The sequence below is a fragment of the Parasteatoda tepidariorum genome, chromosome 5 (assembly GCF_043381705.1).
Source record: "Parasteatoda tepidariorum isolate YZ-2023 chromosome 5, CAS_Ptep_4.0, whole genome shotgun sequence".
In the NCBI taxonomy this organism is placed as follows: Eukaryota; Metazoa; Arthropoda; class Arachnida; order Araneae; family Theridiidae; genus Parasteatoda; species Parasteatoda tepidariorum.
The window spans coordinates 56,133,415-56,160,273 of record NC_092208.1 but is presented as its reverse complement, the minus strand read 5'-3'; the positions used below and the strand labels follow the sequence as shown (position 1 = coordinate 56,160,273).

Here is a 26,859-nt window from a genome sequence, read left to right as displayed (position 1 = left end):
TTTCTTATTATACAAAAACCTTTACTCATACACTCTATAACAAAAAAATCGACGCACCAAGAAGGAGTTGTTCAATTAAAACGAAAATTTATGGCTAGGAAGACATTGTACAGAATAGTAAATGATTAAAATTTCAGAACAATTGAATAATTTATTGCAGAGTTATAGTAACAAGTTCAATAAGGTGTTGACCCGCCTCTAGCCAGGATAAAAGCTGCCACACTGCGTGCCATAGACCGATAAAGCTCCCGGATGGTCTCTTGCGGTATTTCCTGCCAAATTCGATCCAATTGTCGAACGAGCTAGATCATCAACATTCCGTGCCAGATGCAATCGCTTTCCCATCATATCCCAGACATGCTCGATGGGAGAGAGATCTGGTGATCTGGCAGACCAAGGAAGAGTTTGACAAGCTTGCAGACAGCTCATAGCAACACGTACCGTATGTGGTCTGCATTGTCCTGCTGAAAAACCAGCCCAGGGCGCTGCAAGAGGAACGGTAACAAAACAGGTCTTAGGATGTCGTCAACGTACCGCTGTGCAGTAAGTGAACCTCTAATGATGGCCAAAGGGGCTCGGCTGTCAAAGGAAATGGCACCCCAGACCATAACGCCTTGTTGAGGGCCAGTGTGGCATGCAATAGTGTAGGCATGATCCCCCCCTCTGCCCTGTGCGTCTCCAAACACGTCTTCGATGATCGTCAGGACACAGTTGGAAGCGGGATTCGTCGCTAAAGACTATACGTTCCCAGTCGGCATCATTCCAGCCATATTTGTTCAAAACATTCATGCATACGAAATTTTAAAGCAATCAGATGATTGCTTCTTGGTGCGTCGATTTTTTTGTTATAGAGTGTATTTGTGCGCACATTTAAATTGTAATTAATAACAAAATAGTGGATTACTACTTTTCAAAAACGTAGCATTACATTTTCCACCTTTCCCTGTAGTGCCAACTTGAGGTGAAACGAAGTATAGTGACGCATAGTCTGTTTAAGCATAGCATAGTGAATTTCGTTGACCCAACTGCATTTTAAAGTTTATTTATGTGATATTTACGATTTTAAACTGTTTTTTAAAATGGCTAGTTCTGCTAGAAAGACGACAACAGTGCAAGATAGTAAGCGTATGAGAGAATTTCAAACTTGGTGGACTGAGAAATATGGCATGATTAGTAAAGGCAACAAAGCGGTGTGTGTTTCATGTTCTGGAACAGTGGTACGTAGAACATAGTCTGTAAAACGGCATTTCAAACAAATGACAAATTCGTTAGTCAAAAAAGCGAACCAGAGCAAAAGGTATTAATTGCAAGTGTAATGAAAGACGGAACTAAACAGTCGACGTCTATGATTAAATATGCTGGCAAAAAATTGTCATACAATTGCGGCAAGTTTCTCGGCTGCAAATGTCATTGCTCGGCATAGTGAACCTTTTCAAGAGGGAGAGTTTTTGAAGGAAGCCTGGTTAGCATGGGCACCCTCACTTTTGATGATTTCGATAATAAAGGTAAGATAATTCAGCGCATCAAAGATACTCCTCTATTTAGAAACACAATAAAAGAGAGAATCTTAAAACTGGCTGGAAATGAAACAGTTCAACCAAAAATTTACATTAACTCCGCTCTTTTTATATTGCTATGTCTTGACGAAAGTTCTGACTTCACTAAATCTGCACATTTAGCTGTTTTTGCTCGATATTGCATAGGAAACGTCATTAAGGAAGAATTAATTGCGATAATATCGTTACCAACTACTACAAAGGGCACAGATATTTGCACGGCTGTTAAAAATCACTTATTGAGAAAGAAACTGATTTGAAAACAATTGCTTTAGTAACAATTGATGGTGCTCCAAGTATGGTGGGCAAAAAAAATGGTTTCATAAGTTTATTTCAAACAGACATAGGACATTCGATTCTTGAATTCCGCTGCATCATTGCCAGCAAGCCTGTGTGCTAAGAGTGGCTTAACATCCCTTGATAATGTAATGACGGTAGTCTCAAAAATAGTCTACCTCATTTCGTCACAGGCTTTAAATTTGCGGAAGTTTGATGCTCTGTTGGATGAAGTCAACTCGGTGTATAATGACATACTGATGTACAATAATGTTGTCTGATTTAGCCGCGGGAGTGTACTTCGAAGATTTGTTGATTGCTTGGAAGAAATCAGACTTTCTGCAAAATGAGGGAAAAATTTAACAATACCCACAGTTGTTGGATTTTATGTGGCTTTCAAAATTGATGCTTATTACAGACATTTGCCAACATTTCAATGAATTGAATATGAAGCTTCAAGGCACCAATAAAACAATTATCGTGACAATTATCATGATCTCATTCTCGTTTCTGAAGATAAACTGCATGTTTTCGATAACAAGAAACTACAAGTATTTTCCAAACTTGAAAAGAAATATCAACGATTCAGATATAAAGAAATATCAACGATAAAAAAGGCGAAGAAACAGACAGTGAAGAATTTATTTCTGTAATTGATTATACAACCAATGAATTTTCAGCGACATTTTCCCAGTTCAAAGAATTATCGGAAACACTAAGTTTACTATGTACAATGATGGGACTTCATTTAATAAACTGAACTTGTCCTAATTCGATTGATTGGAAATTGAAGAATTTCAAATACAGCTGATTGATTTCCAGTCTAGTTCGATATGGATTCAAAAATTTATTGAAACGAGAAAAGAGTTGCAATTAATTGAAACCGAATGATTGACAAGCAATAAAAGTAAGGATGCCAATAACAATATTTTGAAAACATGGAATTCGTTACCAGAACTGTTTGAAGAAGCTAGTTCGTGCTATTCTAAATATATTTCCATCTACCTATGCCAGCAAGTCATTATTTTCAGAGAGAATAACATTAAAAACTCTCTTAGAGACCGTTTGACAGATGACTCCAGTTCAGCATGCATTCTGCTTAAACTAACATCTTACAACCCTAATATAAGTTATTTGTCATCTAATCTGCAACAACAGAACTCACACTGTTACTTTAAGTTTAATTACGCGTATAACTCATGCATTGCAACAACAAAAAATTCGTAATAAATTTGGAATTGATAGTATTTAGTATTATTATTTTCCCAATAATTACGAAGTCAAAATTATTTGACGGCACGTCTATGACCTCATTAAATATTTTTTTAGAAAAAATGGCACGTTGATAAATAAAGGTTCACCACCCCTGCCTTAGAACATTGCATAAAAACCATTTATTCTGTGAAATTTGCTAGTGAGTTTAGTGTTTCTTACACAATGTGTAGTAATAAGAACGATAATTTTGAAAACTAGAATTTTCGGTAAATCATTACAATATTAACCGAAACATCACCAAAGGAATGATTTAAATATCGCATTTTTTGATTTTTTAACCAGAATTACTGGGTGTTTTTCTTAATCATAGAATACGGTGATTATCATACAATACGGTAATTTAATCAAAATGATTTTTCTCTGTGTACTTCCTTAAGGCTAACTTCGAAGTGTTTTTATATTGTTATTCAATATACATCAATCAAGTTAAGCGCAAAATTTAAATATCTTGAAATCGTTTTTTTATTATTTTGCTTTAAAAGAGAATATAAATATTACTACCTCTTTTAGAAGAATTATCATAATCGTTTAGTTAACTTTCAAAGGTATTAATATCATTTTTTGCACTTGAGTAAAAATACTAATATTCTGAAAAATAAAAGTAAATAATCAATCTACCTTTTAGGAATCGATGATTATAAATAAAACAGTTTTTTTTAAGTTTGAAAGTTTGTTTAAAGCATACATTGTACCAAAAATTAGTTTTTGCTGTGGCACTATCACTAAATATAAAAAATGAAATTTATCTTTAGTTTAATTTATCTGTTGTAAGATTAGTCTTAAAACAGCTGATATGCTCAAAGAATCTCCTAACAAATATTTGGTTGAAATACTTTTGCTAAATTGGAAAAAAATGTTAAAAGAAACGCTACAAATGTTGAGTAAATGTTTCACAAAAATCAAAAACCTTCAGTTTTTTTTTCAAGAAACTTTAACTGGATTTGCCTACAAAAATTACATTTGAGTTTGACGCAAGCGCCAGACAATTTATTCCTCCCTTAATGAATGTTTATATACTTCTCTCCACCAAAGAATTACAAATCCCTCGTTAGTTTAAAACTGAAAATTCAATTTTGAGAGACTTGATCAATTTCTTTATTCAAAATACTTTGATTTCCGACTTCCGATCAAAGGAGGGGAGAAAAAAAATAAAAGAGTTTAAAATCAGAGTGAAGCCAATTTCACGTCGGAATAAATTTTCCCTCTCTATTGAAACAAGAACTGGCAAAATAAAATCCTCATTTACATTTTCCGTCCAAAAAATTCCGACACTGCTTGAATGAACTTAAATCCAAGAGCTAATGTAAATGTAAGAAAAAACGGGATAAAAAGAAGAAGAAGAAAAAAAAATCGGAATTCTTGAAAGAATGGTTCATTAGTACTTTCCCTTCCTTCTTCCTTGACTGAGGATTTTCCGAGTGTAAAGTCAATCTGAGGAGGCGATACCTTCAACTTGAATCCTTCCTTGATCAAGTGATTCATGAAATTCTTAGCAATGTCACTCAGTCCCTTCCATGTAAACTACATGGTTGTTGCTTTCAACAAAAGCTTCTCTAAAGAACATCCGATCTTGACAAGCGGTAATTCCTGGATTGTGTCGTAACCATGGGAAATAAGTGAGGAAAAACCGAGTTCAATACCAGCTGTCGAGTTTGTTTCTATGATGTCATTCATATTGAATTCAGTGAGTATAAAAGATGTTACAGAAAAAATGTAGGGATTTTTTTTTAAAATAATGACAGGAAGCGACTTGTTAAATGCTGATAAACTTATGTAGTATATCGCCGTATAACAGCCATGAATGAAATGCTATGGAAACCATTACTACAAATGTTTTTTTTTGACATAGCTATGAGTAATTCACAAAAAAATAGAAGGAATCAAAACAATGAATCAATGATATTGATAAATTAGAAAACCCATGAATTAATGTGCAAACAAACCAAAGAATAAGTGAATCAGTCTATTAATGAGTGGACAAATCACATAAACTGTAAAATATATTGGATTACTGTATAAAATATGGGCACTTTGGGTGCATCATCCATAGAATCCATTTTTATTGCAATTTTACAGTTATATTTATTAAGGTAGAGTAATTCGGTGATTTTACGGTAATTATTACTATAAAAACTAAGCTATGCCAGATTTTTTTGTTACGTAATATGTTCCAGCAAAAGGGGATTTTATGGTAAGACGTACCGGCATTGTGCTGGTGCACTTTATGGTGATTTGACCCAAAGGTTTTTACAGTGTAGACAAAGGCAAATCAGTGGATCAATAAATAAATTTTTTTATCCATAATTTCCCAAAAAGCATTAGATAAAGATATTTTTTATTTTTATTTCGTTTAGCTTAAAAAATTTACTAGAAATAAGGGGAAGAAATTAAATGTGTTTAGTTACCATTAAAAGGCGTTATAAGTTTTCCATATTTTTTCCTCTTTCACATTTTTTAACCAAACCCATAAAAAAAAGCAAAAATATGAAACGTAAAACGCTAAAAAAAAGCATTCTGGACATATTACTGCATTCTGCATTCATTGACTTATTAAAAGTTGTCAATGAATGCAGTCTGGACATTACTGCTTTCTGGACTTATTAAAAGCATTCTGGACATTTACATATTTCTGTCGATATGTTCAGCAACTTGAACAAAATTTATTTATCTTCTTTTTTGTGGATTGTTATGGTTTCTTTCCACATTTTATTTAACTTATGCTCTTATCTGACCGAGAAAAAATATTTATTTTAATCAGAATAATTTTGGTATGAAATAGGAGTTAAAAAAAACATTTGAAACTATACTTTAAAACTGAAGGTTCGAGTTAGTCACATGCAAAAATTATTGAGGAATTAAAATTGAATCTAATTAGTTAGAAATTTGTTTTCTAAAATATACAGCGCGTCAAAACGGTCTCTTTGAAATTTCAAGTTTAAAGAAAAATTAAAATAAGTACATAAACATTTCAAAAATAGCCGACCAGTGGCCGAGTGGTTAGCGCGTCTGACTGCGGGTTCGAATCCCGCTCAGAGCATGGATGTCTCTTTCTCTCTGTGTGTGTTCTATGTCCTTTCTCTTTTGCGTGTTATTGTGTGTGAATGTGACCCGCCCTATAAAAGGGCAGCGTCACCCACGTCAATAGTTCCAAGTTGTTCTTGGACAATAGTTCCAAGGCCCGCCATTAAAAAAAAAGAAAAAAATATAAAGAATATGTATAAACGTTTTATGGGCATCAATTAATAAAACATGCCAAATGAAACACAGGTTGCACGCCATACATCAAAGCTATAATCGATTTTATGCCATATCCACGGCGTCTGTTGAGATCATCATCGGTAACAATTGCATCAGTAATTTTAGAACTGGATCAGCGGGTTGATGTTAAACATTTTGTATATTTCACATAAGTACATAAAAACTCTCCTGACAAAGACACAAAGCATTACAACTGTCGTCCTTACCAATACTGGTAATATTTTGCGGCTGATATTGTTGAAAAGCAATAAATAATGTAAATATTTGCATATTACCAACGAATTATTTCGTGCAAAATGCGTTCATTTATTTTTTATATATTTGCATAATTTTACACAAAGGAAAATTGCTAGATATTTATAATACTTGAATAATAATAAAATTTCATATGTTAATATTTTTAAAAAATGCAAATTAGGCTTATTATTTTATTCATTAATTTTTATTGTAAATAAACAAATGCAGGAAATTCTTATATATTTATAAACTTATTCATTAATTCTTTAAATTATAAGTTAAATAATTGAATGTGTTTAAAAAATATGCAAAAAAAGTGTGTTATTTTCATATGTGAATTTTTTTTTGTAATTTTCGCTAGTCAAGAGGGTTTATGCATAATACTAATTATAGAGTAGCATTTACAGATGGAATGAGATTTGTCTGTTCACTTCTGAGACACAAAACCATACTAAAGAAGTAAGATTCAATTTAATAACAATTAATAAATTCACAATTTAACAATTTGATAAGATAGAAATGAAGAATTTATCATACAATAAGCGAAAAAAAGGTTATTGTTCTAACACCGCGGGAAAAGAGAAACTACCAGAATACGGTAAAATTTAAATTCTTTCTGGCTATATTGAAACACAAAAATAACTCTGAAATTTTTACCAAAGCGCTACGTAATTAATTTAGGGAAAAATTAACTATCAAATATAAGTTTATAATATGTGATAAAATTTGGTAAATGAGTTAAAATTTGGTATTTTCATCATGATATCTTAGAAAATTTCATTAAAGCCAACTTTTCGGTTAAATTTACTTTTTAGATTTATATTTTTAAATGCGCTGCAATAACAGCTATAATTTTTTAAATCAAATTTTTCGATAAACCATTACCATGTGAATACGAAACCTACCAAATTAATGATTCAAATACCGTCTGTTTTGGTTTTTTAATCAGAATTAGAGTTTTTTTTAAACATAAAGGTCATTACCATACAGTACGGAAATTTCAAAGGAATTGTTTTCTCCGTGAAATAACTTTCTTTAAAATAAATATATTTCCAAGTACCATGTCAGCGAAAAATATTAAATCATTAAGAATGAGTACAATGCGAGCATTCTTAAAATTCAAACACCTATATATAATAGATATCAGTTATTATCACATCAGATTTAAAATATGAAACCAGGCGGAAAACATTTTTCTTTTAATTAACACGAATTTTCCTTGCTAATTCGGATTTTTATTCAAATAACTCAGATTAAACTTTCTGAAATTATGTCTGCAATATACCATTAAGCTTTATTAGCTTCAAAAATATGTGAATGGAAATAAAACTTGACATGTTTCAAGCCTCTAAACATAAGCGCCCATTCTCAAGACTTGCTAGGCGCGATTAAGAAGAAACAAAAGTGGTTTGAGATTTCAAACGCAAAGTTACCAATAAAAATTTGAAAATAAAATCAGAAAAAAAAAACTAGAAAAACTGCTGCAGCCGAGAGTGAAAAAAAAGTTATTGGCTACATCGGAAAATCAGACAAGTTTTAAAATTTAAATTTAAGGAACATGATGGATATCAAAAGTACGCTAATTCATCAAATACTTCACATTGTTGGAATCTTGAACTTAAACTAATTTTCGGCTATGCCAAAAATTCTTTTACCCCAGTCACTTCTTCCTAACACGTGAAAGTGCATTTTATCCTGATTTGTCCTTTTAGGTCACAATGGTTTTTGTTGTTCTATTTTTTCATCTGTACTTTTGTTTCTCTCTCGGCTACAGTGCTTTTTCTAGTTTTATTTTCTCACTTTTATTTTCCATTTTTAGTTGGCAACTTTACATTTTATACTCCAAATCACTTTTGCTTCTTCTCATTCACGACTGGTAAGGCTTGGGAATGGATTCCTATTTTATATACGTCGACTTTTTTTCCATCTATACATTTTAGAAGACAATGAAGCCTTTTAATTAGTAATACCTTACAGTGGGAATAATCATTCAAAACCATTACACTAGATCAAACAAATCCCCATTTTATTGAAAGGTACAAGCAAAACTTTTTCCAATAAGCAACGTTTAAAAAAATTGCATTTTTTTATTCTGTTTTCCTTAATATGCTCGAATATTTCTTAAACAATTTAATAATGGTGCAATTAGTCAAAAAGAATTAATCTCAATATGGAGTTGCATGAAGTTTAGTCTATTACACCTCAAAGAAAGCGTAATATATATTATTATCTAGACACAAGATGCAAACCCCCAGAAAATTCGATCAATATTTCAAAAACTCAGTACAGAGCTCTTTTTTCCTCTCACAAAATAACAAAAATTTTAGATTAAAAACCGTTATTAAAATAAAGCTCTTACTGTCCCCCAATTCAAATTTTTAATGAATGGAAAAGAATTTTTCAATCGCGGCATCTATCATTAAATGTACTTAATTTAGTCTTGCATTTTCCTGCATTTTCAACCTAATTGGTGCACGACAACTGAGATCTTCTTTAATAATTGCATGTGCAATTCGATCAAACATTCTAGAAGAAATTATTTTCTCTTCTCAGCATATATGAGAAATTTAATGAAGAGATGAAGCGAAGATAATGATGAAATGTTTGTATCCCAGTGCTGTGGCGTTTAATCAGAATGTTTTTGTAGGCGCATTATTTAAAAATGCACTATAACTTGTATATTTGATAAGCTTATAAGATCAAAGATTAAATGCGTCATTAAATTATGATACAATATCTTGTCAAAATAAATTCCTTCAACTTAAATAAAAATATTCAAATGAAGTAAATGCTACCTTAAAGTTAGTTTTTGTAGGGAAAAAAAGGGCTGTTCGAAGAAATATTTTTAAACAACAATTTCTTGAAAAATTGTGAAAAAAAGTTTAACCTATTTAAAGATAGATACGTCACTTAATTTTTAAAATATATGTATATAAGTTAAGCAAAGGAGTAGAGATTTTATGCTTTTAAAACTTCATTCAAACTTATCGCACTGAAAGAAATCGATTCAGTCAACCTTTCTTTTTGGTGACCATGTGTAGATGTGAGATATCCAATTAGATATGGATAATCTAATAATCCCATTATTCAATGTAAATTTGAATTCTAATTTTTGAAACCGATTGCAATGTGTGAAGGAATAGTACATAGGCAAGGGCAGTCGCTCTTTAAACGAAGTTCTCCGCTTCGATTTCTGGCTATGACTGATTACTTATTATAACTCATACACATTTTATTTAACGATTAGATGTGTTAATCAACATGTTGCATCCTGAATTAAGTGAGACAGTAATTTTCCTCTATTTGACGAAATTTTGCCTGAGAGTTTTCCCAGTAAACAATTTTGTCAATAACGGAGAAAAATACGTAAAGTTTGAGTTTGTAGCCTTATTGAGCATCTTAGCTTTATAATCAATACACATTCGTTTTGAATATCAATGAGAAAATGACAATAGGTAGATAATATGTTTTTCATGGCTTAGTTAAATTGCACCTTCTAAGAAACGTTTTAAAACAAACAAATTACGCAATATAAGTCACGTAATATTTAAACCTATTCCGGCAAAGTGTTTTACACGTCTGTATTTAAATGTTATTCCTCATCAAAAATACAAATATAGCTAACTCCTAAGGGTTATGAAAATATTTAAGGCAAAAGGAAGGAAAATATTTTCTCTAGCTTTGATTAAAGTGCGTTTATATATATTAATTCATAATATAAATAAGCTTTTCCTTCCATATCCAAACAGTTAGGTGAGAAAGAACAGAAAGTAGTAAAGATCATAAAAGCAAAACAAGTGTGTCCTCTGATAACAATAAGTCTTTGTGTTATTGCTTTCAGGGATAGGAAATATTTTTTGCACCTTATTGATATCTATAAAAACAGACATTATCAGAGTTTCCTGAAGCGATTATGTGGTATAGAATGGCTTGTTCTTATTTTACTACTTTGAAGAAATAATATTTATTGGAAGATCTAAAAAAACTATGAGCGTTTAAATGCTATTTTATTGAAATATACTCGTAATATCACGAAAAAAAATGACATTCCACAATACAAAATATCCCATTTATGTTCCAGATTGTTTCTTAAATGACTGTTAGTATAAGAAAAATCCTAAAATGGCCAAACAGTATATCCCAAATAAAAATTTATATTTTTTTCACTCTGTTGAAAACGCAGCTTGTGCCATTTCTTCATTTACCGAAAAAAAGTTAAAATAAACGTAACTCTCCAAGCATTTTTTTTATATAAATGTTTTCCATTAGATAGAAAATGAACAAAAATTTAATTTTGTCTACTTTGTGTAAAAATTGAGATTTTTCCTTCAAAATTTGTCTATTTTTTTAATAAAATTCCCAGTTTTTAGTTTAATCACCACGTAAGAGATTAATAACAGTATTTATATTTTCTTTAACAAATACTGTATGCCTCAGAGCAAGATGTATTTAAAACATAAATATGAATATGCATAACCAAATTTTTTCGGCGAATATTAATATAATACTGGACTTTGTAAAAATTCATTAATAAAATAATTTATTTATGCATAATGTTTGAATAAATTAATAAATTAATACACTAAATTGCAAATATTTTTCAAGTGTGTAAAAGCAAAATCAGAATTGCAGAAAGAAAAAAAAGACAATTAGATTCTGTTAATCGAAAACATGTGCAGATATATCTGCGCATTTTTTTTAAATAAATAAATAAAAAGACAATAAAATTCCAAAAGCTTAAAAAGAAAAAGTTTCATGAATATTTGCATTAATTATTTGAGAAAAATAAACTGATTCTAAAAACTGATCGCAAAATATTTATAAATTGTAGTTATAAACTCATTAAAATTACTTTTGGATTTTTACATAAAAGAATAGAACAGAGATTTCATAATTTCTAGTTTCTTACTTACACAAATTTAACAACTGAAAATATTCAAGTTTCTTCTTAAATATTGTTTGAAAACAATAGAAATAGTATCTTCTTTTAAAATAAATATATAACTTCAGTCATGGTGAATTAAAATCGGTCTATTTTCGAAAGTTATGAAGAAACTTTAGTGAAATATTTTAATCTGCAATTTTTTTCAAGTTGTCAATATTTCGATTTTTTTTTGTTTTTTTCTTTTTTTGCAAAACGCAATGACTGAAAATATTTATACTAGTTTTAAGCCGATTAAATTTTTCAGATAAAAACCTCACTTTAAAATATTTATTTCATTCAATACATACTTCAAGATGAAATCATTATTTAAATTGACATCGTGCTAAGATAAATGAATAGAACATAGAACTATTATGCTCTTATTTATTTAGAAAATGTAATCCTTTTGTGAAAAACCATCCACCACAAAACCATAAACTTTTGAATAAAATCATTGAAGTGTAAAAGTAAAAAAGCAAAGTATTTATTTAAAAACGCTCCAAATCTCAATCCTAAGTGACTATTCTATAAAGTGCGGCTTTTAGACCAATAAAATTTGCCATTAGTAGCAAAACTTTTCGAAAGTAGCGAAGAAGCGAAACTTCACAAAAGAAGATATTAGAAGGTATTATAACTTACTTAATTTTGTGAAGTAAAAGCACCATCGAGTTGCTATTTGTTTACAAATGTGGGAAACAGGGTTTTGGAGAGAAAAACCAATTATGGTAACATTTAGATAAATCTAATAAGCTTTTGAGGTACGTTTTCTCCGTGACTTTTCAAAATTTTCTCCTCTTGCTTTTAAGTCTGTAAGTGGAATTACTTTTTTTTTGTCGACTACACTTCAGTAAAAGATGTTTTTAAAGGCTTTTAAGCAACTCTGTAGATTTGTGGAGTGCTTTTTCAGAATTGTAAGAATCTTGAAAAAAAAATTCTTTTTGAATCATATAAAAGACTGCTCAGGAGTTAAGAACAAAGTAGTATAAAGTACTCGTCTTAAAAATTATCTATTATTTATAGGCTTAAGAACAATACAATAACCTTTTAACATTTTGCTTTTTAAGCTAAAAATAAAATTGTTTGTGTTTAATTTTTTTTCAAAAAGTGCTTTATTCTAAAATTCTTTTTATACAATAGTTAATTGAATTAAATTTATACAATAATTTAATTGCCTTTAAATGAATTTCACTCGCAAGAAGTGGGATAAAAAATTCTTTTTAAAACAGGCAATGAAAATAACGCTGTAAATTAATTTAATTCATTTTAGAAAAAAAAAAGTTATGAAATAAACAAAACACTGAATTTTCTAAAACAATAAAATAGCAAAGAAATAATGGACGTCATTTTTCAAATTGAAAAAAGAATATCATTAATAATAAATTTCTATAATTGGTTGCTTACATTTAAAATAAAATAATAGCAAATGAAAATTATTCGAAATAAGTAAGCCAGACGTCGAAAATTCTTGGTCTATATCCTGTTAAAAATAGCAGTTATAGCTTAATTTTATAGCATGTAGAAATATCTTTTTGATCTGAAAAATAAATATATAAATATTTTAATAACACAACTTGAACACAATAACACAATCTGAACCTTTTTAATATCCATCTTTCTTATTAACTCGGAATAGGTTATCATTTGCATTTTCCGTCTTCTTATCTAAAATTATTAATTTTTCTCAAAAGCAAAAAAGAGAAACTCAAATAACAAAATCATAACATTAGTAAAAATGAAGCTCTCGTGAAAAATTCATCAGTACAAAATAGCATTTAATTTAAGAGAAAAACAACATATTTTTGTGCGCAGGAAAAAGCAGCAAATTTTTACAAAATTTTACACGGAAAAAATATTCTGGCAAAATTACCGTAATGTATAGCAATAATATTTCTGGTAAAAAAAAAATTCTGGTTAATGAAACTAAAATATGCGGTATTTAAACAATTCGATTGTTACATTTTCTAAATTTACTGCAATAAATTCTGTTTTACAATTCCGGTTTACTATAAATTCTGGTTTTCAAAATTATAATTCTAATTATAATATATTTAGTCAAAAATACAAGTTGCTTTAACCGTATCAATGATTTTTATGCCGTGCTCTAAGATATCATGATAAAATTACCAAATTTCATCACACCGTATAAAACCACATTTTGTTGTTAATTTAACCAAAACCATTAACACCGGTGAAATTTACCGTTCTTTATGGAGAATCAATGGAGCCAGAAAGAGAGTAAAGATTTCCATATTCTTGTAGTTTTGACCATACTTTTCTTCTCATTGCACATTTATTACTAATCGCGTTACTTTTTGACAGTTGATATCAATATTCTAATATCTTTACGCAAAGCAGAAACTAAAAATAAAGCTAAAAATAGATAAGTATTACATTTTTAAAGGCATGTCTACTAATTTGTGCCTTTGCACTCAAATAAAACAAACGTTCGTTCTACCTAACAACATTAAATTCCAAGCGACAACGTTTGGAATAAAACACTACAATCGACCTTCTTTCATTAAGCAAATAAAGGTTATAAATGTTGGTAAACAAAAGGTAGGAAAACGGTCGCTATCTCTGAACAACAACAAAAAACACGGTAATTAAAAAGCATAAGCAGATCCTTGGATCATAAATATTAAAAAGATACGCTTTCGAGCCTTCACAAAGCATTAATGAATTAATATGTTCTCGTCAATGTCTTAAGCTGTGGTATCAACAAAAACACGTCACCTTCGAAAATTACCTCATTTATCTAAAGTTGCAGCAGCGCCAGGGCGTTGCAATTCCCTTCATTTTAGTCTTTTGTGTCCATTGTTTGTTCCGGAGTTAGGTAAAGTCAACAGTGTCGTTGCAGACTAAACAAAGACGTGTCCCACGCAGAAAAAAGGAAAATCTTGAGATAATGTAGTTAAGACCCCTAATGAAAAATTGGATAACCTTAATGTTCAAATAACCGTTTTCATTAGAAAGGAGGCTTGTAAACACGTTTTTATGTTGGCATCGATTTTAGATTAAGGATATCCAGCATTACACTCAGCCTTGAAAATGCTAACTTGCCAAACACTTAGATCGTCGCCAAGGTAACGCGCTGTTAAGTTCTTACTAATTTTATGGTGTTAAGTGTTTTTAACCGAATCTTAATAAGCAACTGCCATATTTCTTGGTTTTTTCAAGTGATTTAAAACACGGAATAGGATTTTAAATAATAATAATGATAATTAAGCTTGCTTTCTGTTGTAATTGGGCACTTACAACTCGAGAAGAAGTGGCCAAACCAGATGATTTAAATAAGACTTAAATTGATAACTGTAAACAACGTCACGCGTGTGTGTCGAAACTGATTGGCTTCTGAATCGACAAAACGCCACGATTTATCTACGATGACATCACTTACAGTTATCCAATTAGTCTAAACAACTTTCAAGGAAGCAATAAAAAATATTTGCTATTTTAAAAAATAAAAGCGCAATATTAATGGCTCATAATTGATGAGAGACTTCTTATATCCAGTTTACAATCAACCTGTCCACACAGCCTTCCTATTGACAAATATTTAAGTTCAATCCCATAAAATTCATCCAGTTATCGTGAAATACTAAACACTACTCAAGTGACTGCCGAATCAACTATCTCAGCAAGCTTGTCCTCCGATGAAACATTTTGGCTCTATTTGCAAATTTATAAACTGCAAAGGAGAACCACTAAACTTGCCTTGATAAACCAATGACAGCAGTATTCTATTTCATCTACAACATGGTATGATTCAAAAATCGTTTAAACTACAATACATAATGTTAAGTTCAGTAATTCCAAACTTTATTAACTAATTTCTTCCATTAATTTTTAAGTTTAAACACAACTCAGAAAACAATGCAACTTCCGAATGAGTTATCAGGGCAAAATTGCCTTCTAAGAAAACATTTTGCTTCCTGTTTGCGTTGTGGGTTAAGGAAAACCCCAAAACTTACCCAGATAGCTCAATAGCAATGATACATTGCATAGTTAGCAACACGGTACCATGCGTCAACAAATATGTTTCAAACTACACACAACGTTATTTTTAGTTAACACAAATTTTTTACCTAGAATTTGTATCTGTTATCATTCAGTTTCACTAAAAACTCAGATGGGAAGACTACACCAGTGAAAAAATAAATAGATAAAAAAAAAACACTTTTGCTTTTTTTCTCCGTACGTAGAAAGGAAAAAACAAGACCTAGCAATGGTCCAATGACAATGGAGCTATAATTTAATTACAACATGTAAGTCAAATAATATCATTCAAATTATAATATTTAATTTCACATTAAATTTCAAAATTTACTAACTTAAATCCACACGGTAAAAAAATTTCACGTAAAATTTGCTTACTCTATGGAAACGACTTTTCTAGTACAAAAAAACTAATCCTAATTCTGATGGTTAATTAAACCAAAATATACGTTTTTTAAATCATTCATTAGATAATTTTTCCATTCATATAGTAATGATATACCGCAATTTCTGGTTTTTAAAATTTGAGTTCCAATTGCCACACGTTTAATGAAAAATACAAAACTGAAAAGTAAACTTAATAGAATAAATGGTTTTCATGCCATGCTCTAAGATATCATGGTAAAATTACCTAATTTTACCACAGCTACCAAATTTTAGCACCCATTATAAAACTATATTTTTCTGCTAATTTTACTCTTATCATTACCAAAGCTATTCGGTAAAAATTACCGTGTTTTTTGGTTTTCCCATAGAGCCAGAAACAGTAAATTTTACCATATTCTATTAGCTTTGACCATGCTTCTTTTCTCAGTGGATATCCATCGTCGATTTAACCGCAAATAAATTACTCAACAACTCAGAACACAAAATCAGACAAAATTAAGAACTAAACGCAACTCAAAATGCAATGTAACTCCGTTATCAATTATGACGCCAAACGGATAAAACGTTTTAGCTTGCAATTAAACTGTAATTCGTGTGAAACTGGGTAACATGCGTTAACTAATATCATTCAAATTACAATGAAAAATTTCAAGTTCAGTAGTTTCAAAATAAATCAACTGTATTGCATCAAAAGAAAATTTTACATGCTTTCTTGTTACGATGATTGTTTCGATTTCTCTCAACTGCTTGAAAATATCTACACACTTAACAAGATACTATATTTTACAACAGCGTAATTAATAAATATAAAGCTCTGCATTCAATAAAAAGAATTATTTACTCATTTCACATACAAATATGCAACGTAACTAACTATCTCAAATTGCTTAACAATATAAAGTAAAAGAGTACTTTACTATTTAGTTATTCTAATTTCAAAATAATCGCATTCTCATAGAGTGATAAACGATAATTGCACGTAAAAGTTCTTCAGCAACAGAGATATTCGTAAATTGTTCTATAACTATTAAAATTAAATATACTTATTGTAAACTAAATGATATTCAGCCGCGAGGAACAAAACTTCTAATTCAGATTTAACTATTAAATGTGTTTTCATCATAATTACTTTCACTAAAGAAAACAAATAAAAGCTTTAATGTGAAATATCTGTAAAATTTTTAATCAATTCGCGTAACTACATTAACTAAAATATGCATAATTTTGATATGTTTAAATAAAAGACTTTAAGTACATTCGAAAGGTAAAATTAATTTGCATTTAATGTTTAGTATCACTGTACAGTAAAGGAACAGTTAAGTCAAATTACATTTAGTTTACGCTCAAATTTGCATGAATCATTTAAGCTTCTTTGTATAATAACCAACTAATCTATATACATGCGGACAATATCATTGAATCTATTCATTACTATACCGGATAATTGTAAATATTTCTGTACTTTAAACGAATATAAAATGTCAAAAAATTTCAAATGGAGGTAGCTCATCAAAATGGAGATGAATTTTGTCTATAAATTAGCTTTTAAATTAAACATTCTATACTCGAATAGTTGTTTGAAAGCTTTAGGTAGAACGTCATTATTCCAAACAATATGCATGCCTAGGGTGATATCAATGCATTGTAGCAAACGGAATTAGGTAGCTGTTCTCTACAATACTTTTCCCAAGCAGAAATTGAGCTCTAAAGATGTTGACATACTAACTTAACACATGCAAATCGATTTATGTTATTGCAAAGTTAAATAAGAGTAGGTTGGTTGCTATTGATTTTCGATTATAAAAGGAAAGCGTAGGTAAAGAGTTCTAAAATAGGCTTAGGTTATTGAATGCTCAAAGTTGAGGCGTGTTCGAGTCACACAACACCGAGAAAAAGAAATTATAGTTATGTATGCAAATTGAAGCCGTCATTCTATAATTATTATGTTGCAGTTTTTGAAAAATATTAAAAAATATCATTGAAATATGTGGTGAACAAATACAGGGTTTCAAAATCTTATTACAATTGAGATCAAATATTTTTCGATTCAAATTATGACATTTTAAAGTTAACTGACGATTGAATGTAAATAAATTAACCTAAAATTTAAAAATTGTGGATAAAATATTGTTTCGCACTTGTTTTTCACCCTAATCATAAACGGATTAAAACCGCCTGTTCCAATTCTAGTTTTTGCCATACAGTTTCGCTTAATAAGTTTAAGTTTTCTCAAATCATATTACGATCACTTTCGATTTTAATGTAAACGCCTTTTTAATGTAAACGTCTTTACATTAAAATGTGATTTTAATATTTAAAATTTTAAAGTAAAGACAGTTTCAAACTTTTATTTATAATATAATTCTAGAGCCTAGCCGCAGTGGCTCAGAGGACAGAACATTCACATCTCAAAGAGTTGGCCCTGGTTCAAATCTTGGCGATGACTTGTCAATACGAATTCTACACTCAGCAACTTCTACACGCACGCTTTTGTCTGCACCGAACACAGTGCTGACAAAAAAATCCATATCTGGTGTGGGAACTGGCTTACGTTGTAACTTTCACAGAAAGTTGGTTCTCATATGCGAAAAATCTGCTGTGACTACAGTTTTATTTCGTAACTTTTGCTAAGTTGAATTTGTACGTTAAAAAACGGTTGTGACTTCAGTTTTCTTCGTGTTTTTTTACGAAGAAAATTTGTTCGTGTATTATTGAACAAGAACTTGCTATTTTCATTTTAATATGTACCTTATGAGGAAAAGACTTCTATTGCTCTATTTTATTGTTCTATTTTCTTGACAAGTTACCGCTTAGTATATGGATTTACTTCGAAGTTTCACGGTTTTGAACAACCCACCCAGTCGCCACATCAAAAACATAAATTTTACGAGATTTTTCCTCACACTATGTTATTCGTGCTTTTTGCATGCTGTTTCGCGTTATTCAGCTGTGACGCAGTTAAAATAATAATTTTTTTTTAATGCAACACTGGCGTTATTGCTGAAAACCACAACTCAACGCAGAAGAAACGAAAAATTTTAAATGTTTTTAAATTAACATTTTTTTGCATTTTCTAAATTATATCAGAGAGAAAAATTCACTTACGAGTCTTCAATATAGAACATATGACTATCTGAAGCTAAACACTTCCCTTTGAAAGAAAATATGTCTTTTTGTATCTTAATTGGAGGATGGACTCCTTTCTGGAACCAAGTTCCTGTCCACTTTGCTGGAAACTCACATCCCTTGGACGCTGGAAAAGAAAAGCAAATAAGTAAAGCATTTCGATTGTATTTAAAAAAAAGTATTCATTATGATCCATTCGCTTTAGGGTACAATGTTAGCATTTTCCTTCTAATATTATGGTAAAACAACCGGCAGTAGTCCGTCTATCAAATTAACCGCTAAGTTTACGGTAAAGAACTTTTTTACCTTTACAGTTCTGAAACCATTTTCAACTGGTATATTTAAAATACCATGAATACTGAACTGTGCGATTTTTTAACCATCTATCACTATCATGGTTTCAAAGCGGCAAAAGTTTGACTAATTATGAAAATTAATGAAATAAATTATGTTAAATTAATGAAATTTATTTAGCATTTTTATTAGTTAATAGGCAATGAAGTTAGCTCCTGCTTAAGTTGAGTTTTGTCAAGTGAACCGCAAAGTGAATGAATGTGGCTTAGTTAATTATCTGGTGGAGCCATCTATCGTGACGGTACATCAACATCTGTCATCACCATAGATGTCAACTCGTCATATCAACAATACACCACCATCGATCTAATAGATCGATGATGGTGCCATCAATCTATTAAATTTATTTTAAAAGCTTTTAATATATTCTTACACCGCTTGTAATATAATACTTATTTTTGCAATGGTTAATGAACAAAAGTTAAATCGAAAAATACGTAATGGAACATCATTACAACAAGAAAAATAAATAAATTTAAATTTATATAGAAAACAAAATTCATATTAAAATTTCTTTTTATATAGTTTTTCGTTCTTAAATATAAACAGAAAATTTCATGTAATTTTAAATGCTTTTTTTTTAATAATGAGTGAAACAAAACGTAGCCTCATTCAAATACAATGCTCGGAGTTTGTGGTAACAAAGTCGAATATTTTCCATTTTGTTTACAGTCAATATTTTTCCAGAGTAAGCTTGTTAAGTCCAATAACAATTATTTTAATAGCATGTGTTTCCGTAATGCGGATTCAAATACTGATTTTTTTCTTCTCTAAAACTGGAAATCCGGATACAAAATATCGTATTTCTTTTGCATACCACCTACAAACTACTCGTATCACCGTAACTAACCCTGAAAAGCAAACATTGTAAGGATATGAAGAAATTCTAATTGAAGACCCAAAAGCCTCCCTTCTTCTTATCTTAACTGAGAACTTTTTATTTAACCACTTTTTCCCCCGTTTCTTATAAAATTAATAATACCCTCTCCCGTTTTTAAGTCATTTTTAGGATTGTTAAAGAAATCAAATTTATGTCTTTTGAAGATTCTGTTATCTTCGATTGTCACTGGTTAATTTACCACGTTCCTTGTCTATATCGACCTTGACTATATCGAGCTAACAAAATGCACTATAAAATTTAGACTTGAAGAGCACCATCGATATATCCGTATTATTTCCTCCCAATGATGTATCTATATATATATTTCTCTTACACGGCACCAAAAAAAAGCTTCATTACAACTCCCCGAATGGCAACGTTAGAAAATCAACCAATGATTGCTGCTGAAAATGTCACATGGCAAATCTGGAAGAGGTGGCTCAACATATAGCGCTTTTAAAAACGGAAACAATAACCAGAGTGAGCATTATCAGGTTGTTCAATTCAGATTCATGCCCTAAAAACATGATAATATTTAATTTAAACTCAATTAGGAATTAATTAATTAATTAAAGTGAGAATGCTTTAAAAGGCCGCTGTTGAATTGATATTTTTCTACTGGGAGTTACCTAAACGTCTAAAAAACGTCAAAGTGTTTGAATTGAATGCGTTGAATTTTTTTATATTTCGCGTTTATTTATGCATTGAATTTTCACGCTTTAAAATGCAGAATATTAGTGAAGCTGCTAGGTCTTTTAAACGTAATGAAAGAAAACGTGTTCGAAGAGCCCAAGAAAGTGTTGAGGAATGTTATGAAAGACGTAGATTGCAGAGATCAAGTGCAATAATAACTGTTCAAGATGTAACAGTAGATGTCGAAGAGTATAATATTGGCTCAATGACGGAACAATGTAGTTATTGTAATGCTTACTTCTGGGCCAAAGAAAGAAATTCTTCTGGCAAATCAATAATGCTGATCACCAAAAAATATTTCATTTGGTGATAAAACAAATTTTTGTGTTCTTGAAAATGAAAGACTTTTTGAGGGTTATTATCTCACAAATAAAAGTTAGGGCAAAGTTTATATTTTTAAATAATAAAATTTTTTTCTAAAACTTTCAGAATTTCTAGCATTAACTAATTTATTATAAACATTTAGTTGAATTTAGGCGAATAACTGCAATATTTGATAATTTATTTTGCTAATATGTTTCTCATTTAGCCAACGTTTTGATTTTTTCACCATGTACAATCTAGATAATATATTTTTTTAAAAGCCAATATACTTTTTTAAAAGCCAATAGGAACATCGATAGAATTCTTCTACATAAGTACAATACTATGTCTTTGATGATAATATACTATGTTTTTGTGCTAGAACATTGTGTTCATTGGCGAGCGAGCGCAGCGAGCCATGGTTCACGGCGTGAACCACATAGGATTGCGTAGCAATTCTTGGGGGTTGGCGAGCGTTAGCGAGCAGGGGGCGGAGCCTCCTAGTATGAAATATTAATATAAATTAGGAAAATTTGAAAAAGAAGTCAATATGAAGCAAATATTAATGTTGGGCAAAAATTCAATTTCGAAAGTACTAAAATTATTTTCACCCCTGTCACATCAGCTCATCTTGATGCCTTGGAATCTTGTTTTATTCGTAGAAATGCTAACTCGTAGAAATGTTAACGACATTAGTCTCTCACCAACTCTCCAGGGTGCGTGGAAATGCATTCACCCCATCCCGGCAATTAAGTTTTGTTATTATACGTACTAGGAAATAATGAATTCCTCCATATCTTTTTAGATTTAAGTACATTTCGAAACAGTTACTCCGAAATGCACTTATACACTTTTATTCTTTTAATTCTTTAGGGTCTTGAATACAACCACTGCAGAGATTTTTATCTGCATATTCTCTGGTTACTGTTGATATAAAAATTACAACGTTTCGAAAATACTTCAGTTATTAATTAAGACTTAGACGAAACAAATGTCAGAAAAAACACCATAAAGGGAATATAGTTAAAGATTTTCATGTTTTATTAAAATAGAAAAAAACGTTATTACAATAAAGAAAAGAAAATTTTAATAAAAGAAAAACGTTAATGCAAAAAAAACTAATTTAATTAAATTATTTTACGTTCTCCTCAAAATTATTTGGAGCTAGATTCAAATGATTGTTTTTATTTATATTTTAGAAATGCTTTTTGTATTAAACATACAAATAGGATAGAACAACTGTAAATCATTCTAATTATTTAGGGAATTAAACCATTTAATATATAATAATTAATCACGGTAAATCTTTTTTTTTCCTTGATCAAGGCACGTTTTGTTTCTCCTTTCATAATTAATTTATGGAAAAGGAACATTTTTTTTTCATTTAAAAATTCTGTTGTTTTTTTTAATCCTCCCTTTATGATAAATAAAGCAAGTTAGAGTGAAAAGATCGTTAAAAAGATTTATGAATTAGCATTCTTTTTAATCGTTCTACGTAAATAAAATCTCTCTCGCTCTTTTAACAATATATTAGCCCTCAGTTTTCATTTATGAGATTAAAAAAATACCAATTTAACTTAATTTTGCTCCGGTATTATTTTTTTTTATCTTGAATAACTTTCTATATATTTATTTCATTAATATTTTAATCTATTTTTAAAATTCCCATTCTCGCTTTCCCAGAGAAAAAAAAACAACAAAGTGATAGATCAAAAACAATGGAACCGAGAAATTTTTCTTTTCTGAAAATAAAATTCTCCCTTTTTTTAAAGTCCATTTCATTTTATTTTACTTTTTCTACAAAGCATTTCTTTTCTTTTATTCTAATCTAATAAAAAGGAAAGAGAAATAAATGTTTCCGACGTGATCTGGATAAAAAGAATATTGTGGAAAAGAAAAGACCACTACGCGAAAATTCCACACACGCGTAAACATACACATTGCGATTAAGTTAATCGTAATCGTCTGGTCCAAGTCAACCACTGAAGGACATCGACCTATTCTTTCGGGACAATGCGGATGATTTAATTCCTCTTTTTGTCTCTGGCAACAGTGAGTAATGGCACACCGCATTAACGCGGATCTGTAACTAATGTCAGATTCACCAGTGTTCTACTTGATTTAATGTTAGAATCATGCAATTTCTTTTTAATGCAACAACAAGCAATTATTTCTATTCCTGCGTTTCATGAATTTTATAAATTATGTATGGTAATCAATGTAATATATTATTCGAGTGTTAGATTACATAACTTTTAATCGCATATAGTTGAAAGTAAATTCAAAACTGTTAGAATTTCAATTATGAAATTAAGGCAAAATAGCCAGCAGCAAGACTGCCCATCCGATTAGTCATAAAGTTTATGGTTAGGAACATTTCCTTACCTTTACGGTTTTTAAATCGCTTTGCAACTGGTTCAACCACCATTAATAACAAAGTTAAATATCCGTGAATACAAAACTACATGGTTTTGTAACCAATTACAATTGGAATAGTTTCTAAACCATAAAAATAAAACTTAAACGGACACTAGAGCTCTATGGGTTCTGGGCCATTTATGCGTGAGCGATAGTTTCGTATTCTAATAGTTTAGGGTCACCGATTTAACAATGTAGGACACAGGAAACTTTTATGCATTGAATGAAAGGAAGAAATATTATGGTATTAACTATGGGATTCGAACCCCTGTTCAGCTAGCAGTGAGATTGACCGATTAGCTCCCGCTGAAACAGGATGTAGTGCGCAACTGCACGGAACAAAATGGCTTCATAACGTTGGCCTAGTTGGCGTGGATAGAGTTCTGGCTGTTAAACCATATTTGGTATAAACAATCAGGGAACATTTCTTCTCACACTTAATATTTTGAATATCATCTTATTTATGGTCATTTGACTGATTTGGTTGAATATGGTAAAATAACTATTATATAAATTGGTACTTAAGAATTTTTCTGAGAAATTTCTAACAGTGTATTTCATGCAACAAATGTTTTGAAATATTTTCAGGAGAGGATAAGTCATACAGAACCAATAAAATTGTGTAAAAAAAATGTATGGAAAATTGAAGAACAAGAACTTACATTTTGTCTGTGTAAACAGTGTGTTTGTGTGCTTTAAACTTTACAGTATTAACATTATCAAGTTCATGGTTTCTGTATTGCTACTGAATTACTGGAAAATTACAGATATTCTAAGTAAGCTCACCACCTAAAGTATTAATTGCCCTAAGAGAAATCAGGAAAATCATTATGAAATATAGTTGATATTTTGGGACTATAATTCTTAACATGGATTCAATCTTCTCATTGAGATAATCACTAATATGAACCAATATGTGAATGTTAGCAATTAGTATAATTGGATTTTTTTTCAGTCAACATCTTTATGAAAAACATCATGCTTATACCTTTATATTTCAAATTGACAAAAGAAAAGTTCCTCGGTTTTTAAGAATACGTGGCTAGTTTAGGAAAATTCTGACAATCTATTACATCTAGATTGGGTTGCAATATCATCTGATTTACTGAATCATCTGGGAGGTATATTGGAGCAGTGGGAATAACGTCAGAATCAGAGTTCCCACAATTTATGATATGCATAATTAAATCCTCAGCGAGTGGTTTAAATTGGCTGAGACGTACTTGTGAAACAATATAGAGTCACTTTCTAAAGAAGTAAAGTTATTTAGATGACTATCAAGCTCGCAGGTTAAGTTCAAAGTGATAAATTATGTCTTTGAAAATTTCACAATTTTTTTATTTATTCGTTGAGCTTACAAGCACACATTGAAAGACTTGCGAGCAAAATTTTAATGAAATATTGTACTTATATCATTTATATTTATCTACAAGTGTAATTTTATAGAGACCATTTTCCGATAATGTCAACTTAAATATCTGAAAGAGCCTTTCCTCGTCAAGAAGCATCATATTTTTTTACGTACAATGCGCGAAAAAAATTAACTATTTTGTATATCTTTTGATCCAATGATCAGATCTTCATGTTCTATGATTCAATCATGATGGTCCTAAAAAGTGACCTCAAATATGCTAATTAATAAATAGCGTACTTTCTCTCTCTTCTCTCTCTCTATCTATCTATCGATCGATCTATCTTTCTATCTATGTATCTATCTGAATAAACATGCCGTTCGTTGTCGGATTCGGATTTCTGACCTCAAAAATATAGGGGATAACCGCAATCTAAGAAATATGGTTTTACTTTTTGCTTATTTCGCCATATCTCAAGAACATTTCAAGCGAATTGAAAAATTTTCGTAAATAACTATAAAATTCGTTTATCCCAAGATGCAAAATAAATTTTTTTTAATATTTATAAATTTGTATTGTTTTTTTAATGATAGTCGAAAAAAAAATTAGTTTTTAGGTATACAGTTTTTTACAAAGAATGTAAGTATACATGGCAGGCAGAATACAAATTTGCGCGAGGTCGATCGAATAGTTTCTGATCAATCAAATATTAAAAAAGTCATATATTTGAAATTTAATTTTTACATGTTCTTTCACTATCTTTGCTTATTTATCCCCTAACAATTTTTCATGCAGTACTTTTTTGAGTGGTAATAAGGCTTTTTTCTAAACAATAAAATTTTGGTTTAATAGTTTGCAAAGATGGTTTAAATAAATCCAAACTTGTAATTGGAGAACTTAATTCAAATCACATAGAATTTATGAATTCATTATTTTCATAAGTTTTTCTTTTAAGAAGAAATTCGAAAGCCCCATGCATCAGAATTCTATTCATCAAATATTACTTATTTTATTTCTCTTAAACTGTGATGAAACTAAACATTTTAAAGTTATTTCCATGAAATAAATTTTAACTATTCAACTAAAATATTTTACATATCTGACCTACACTTTGTAAAGCGTAAACTGCAAGGCAAAGTATAAACTTCTAACTAATATTTCTCATATTAAACTCAAAATATATTCGAGTGAAAGTTTTAACTTCCAACTTATTCTGTATCTCTTTAGACTTTCATATCTCAAAGATTTTCTAAACGACAACTTTTTAAGGGTTCAAAAATTATTACTATTCTAGGATCTTCAGCAGAAGCCTTAATATTCCAAAAAAAGAGATTTGGTATCTCTTTAACATGAATTTCGTCAAGAAATGTGTGCCCAGAGTAATTTTTGCACCAGGTCTGTTGCATTAGTTAACTTCCTAAACAGTTATTTTACACCAAAGACTTTCATGACGCCAACAACAAAGATAAAATGCTGGCGGAGGGAAAAAAGGAAGCGGTTATAATGGAAGCCCGCATTCTTTAATCGAAGTTTGTTACATAATGTACTCCACGGAGAAACTATGTCAAGAAACAATAGTGGCTTAAAAGATAAGAAAGATGTGGAATCAAAATACATTTTCGCGTGAGACTTGCTGGTTTCACTTTTTATTTTTCCTTTTAAATGTAATGTTTGCGTTTTAGACATTCATTTTAAGTGTTTTAAATGAAGAGATGAAATGCTTCGTTTTTGTGTTATTAATTCTACGTCTTGATTAAATAAAATGAAACTCTCTTGTTTTGATGCATATATATATATATATATATATATATATTATAATAATTA

At 30.1% G+C, this 26,859-nt stretch overlaps 1 protein-coding gene across 1 annotated transcript in view; it reads right to left on the bottom strand.

Annotated features, from left to right (window-relative positions):
• Positions 1 to 26,859, bottom strand: part of LOC107449819 (uncharacterized) — a 154,396-nt gene that overhangs the window by 68,549 nt on the left and 58,988 nt on the right. The window contains exon 2 of the mRNA XM_021144720.3: positions 19,015 to 19,162. Coding sequence (XP_021000379.2) covers positions 19,015 to 19,162 — 148 coding nt within the window. The remainder of the gene's footprint in view (positions 1 to 19,014; positions 19,163 to 26,859) is intronic.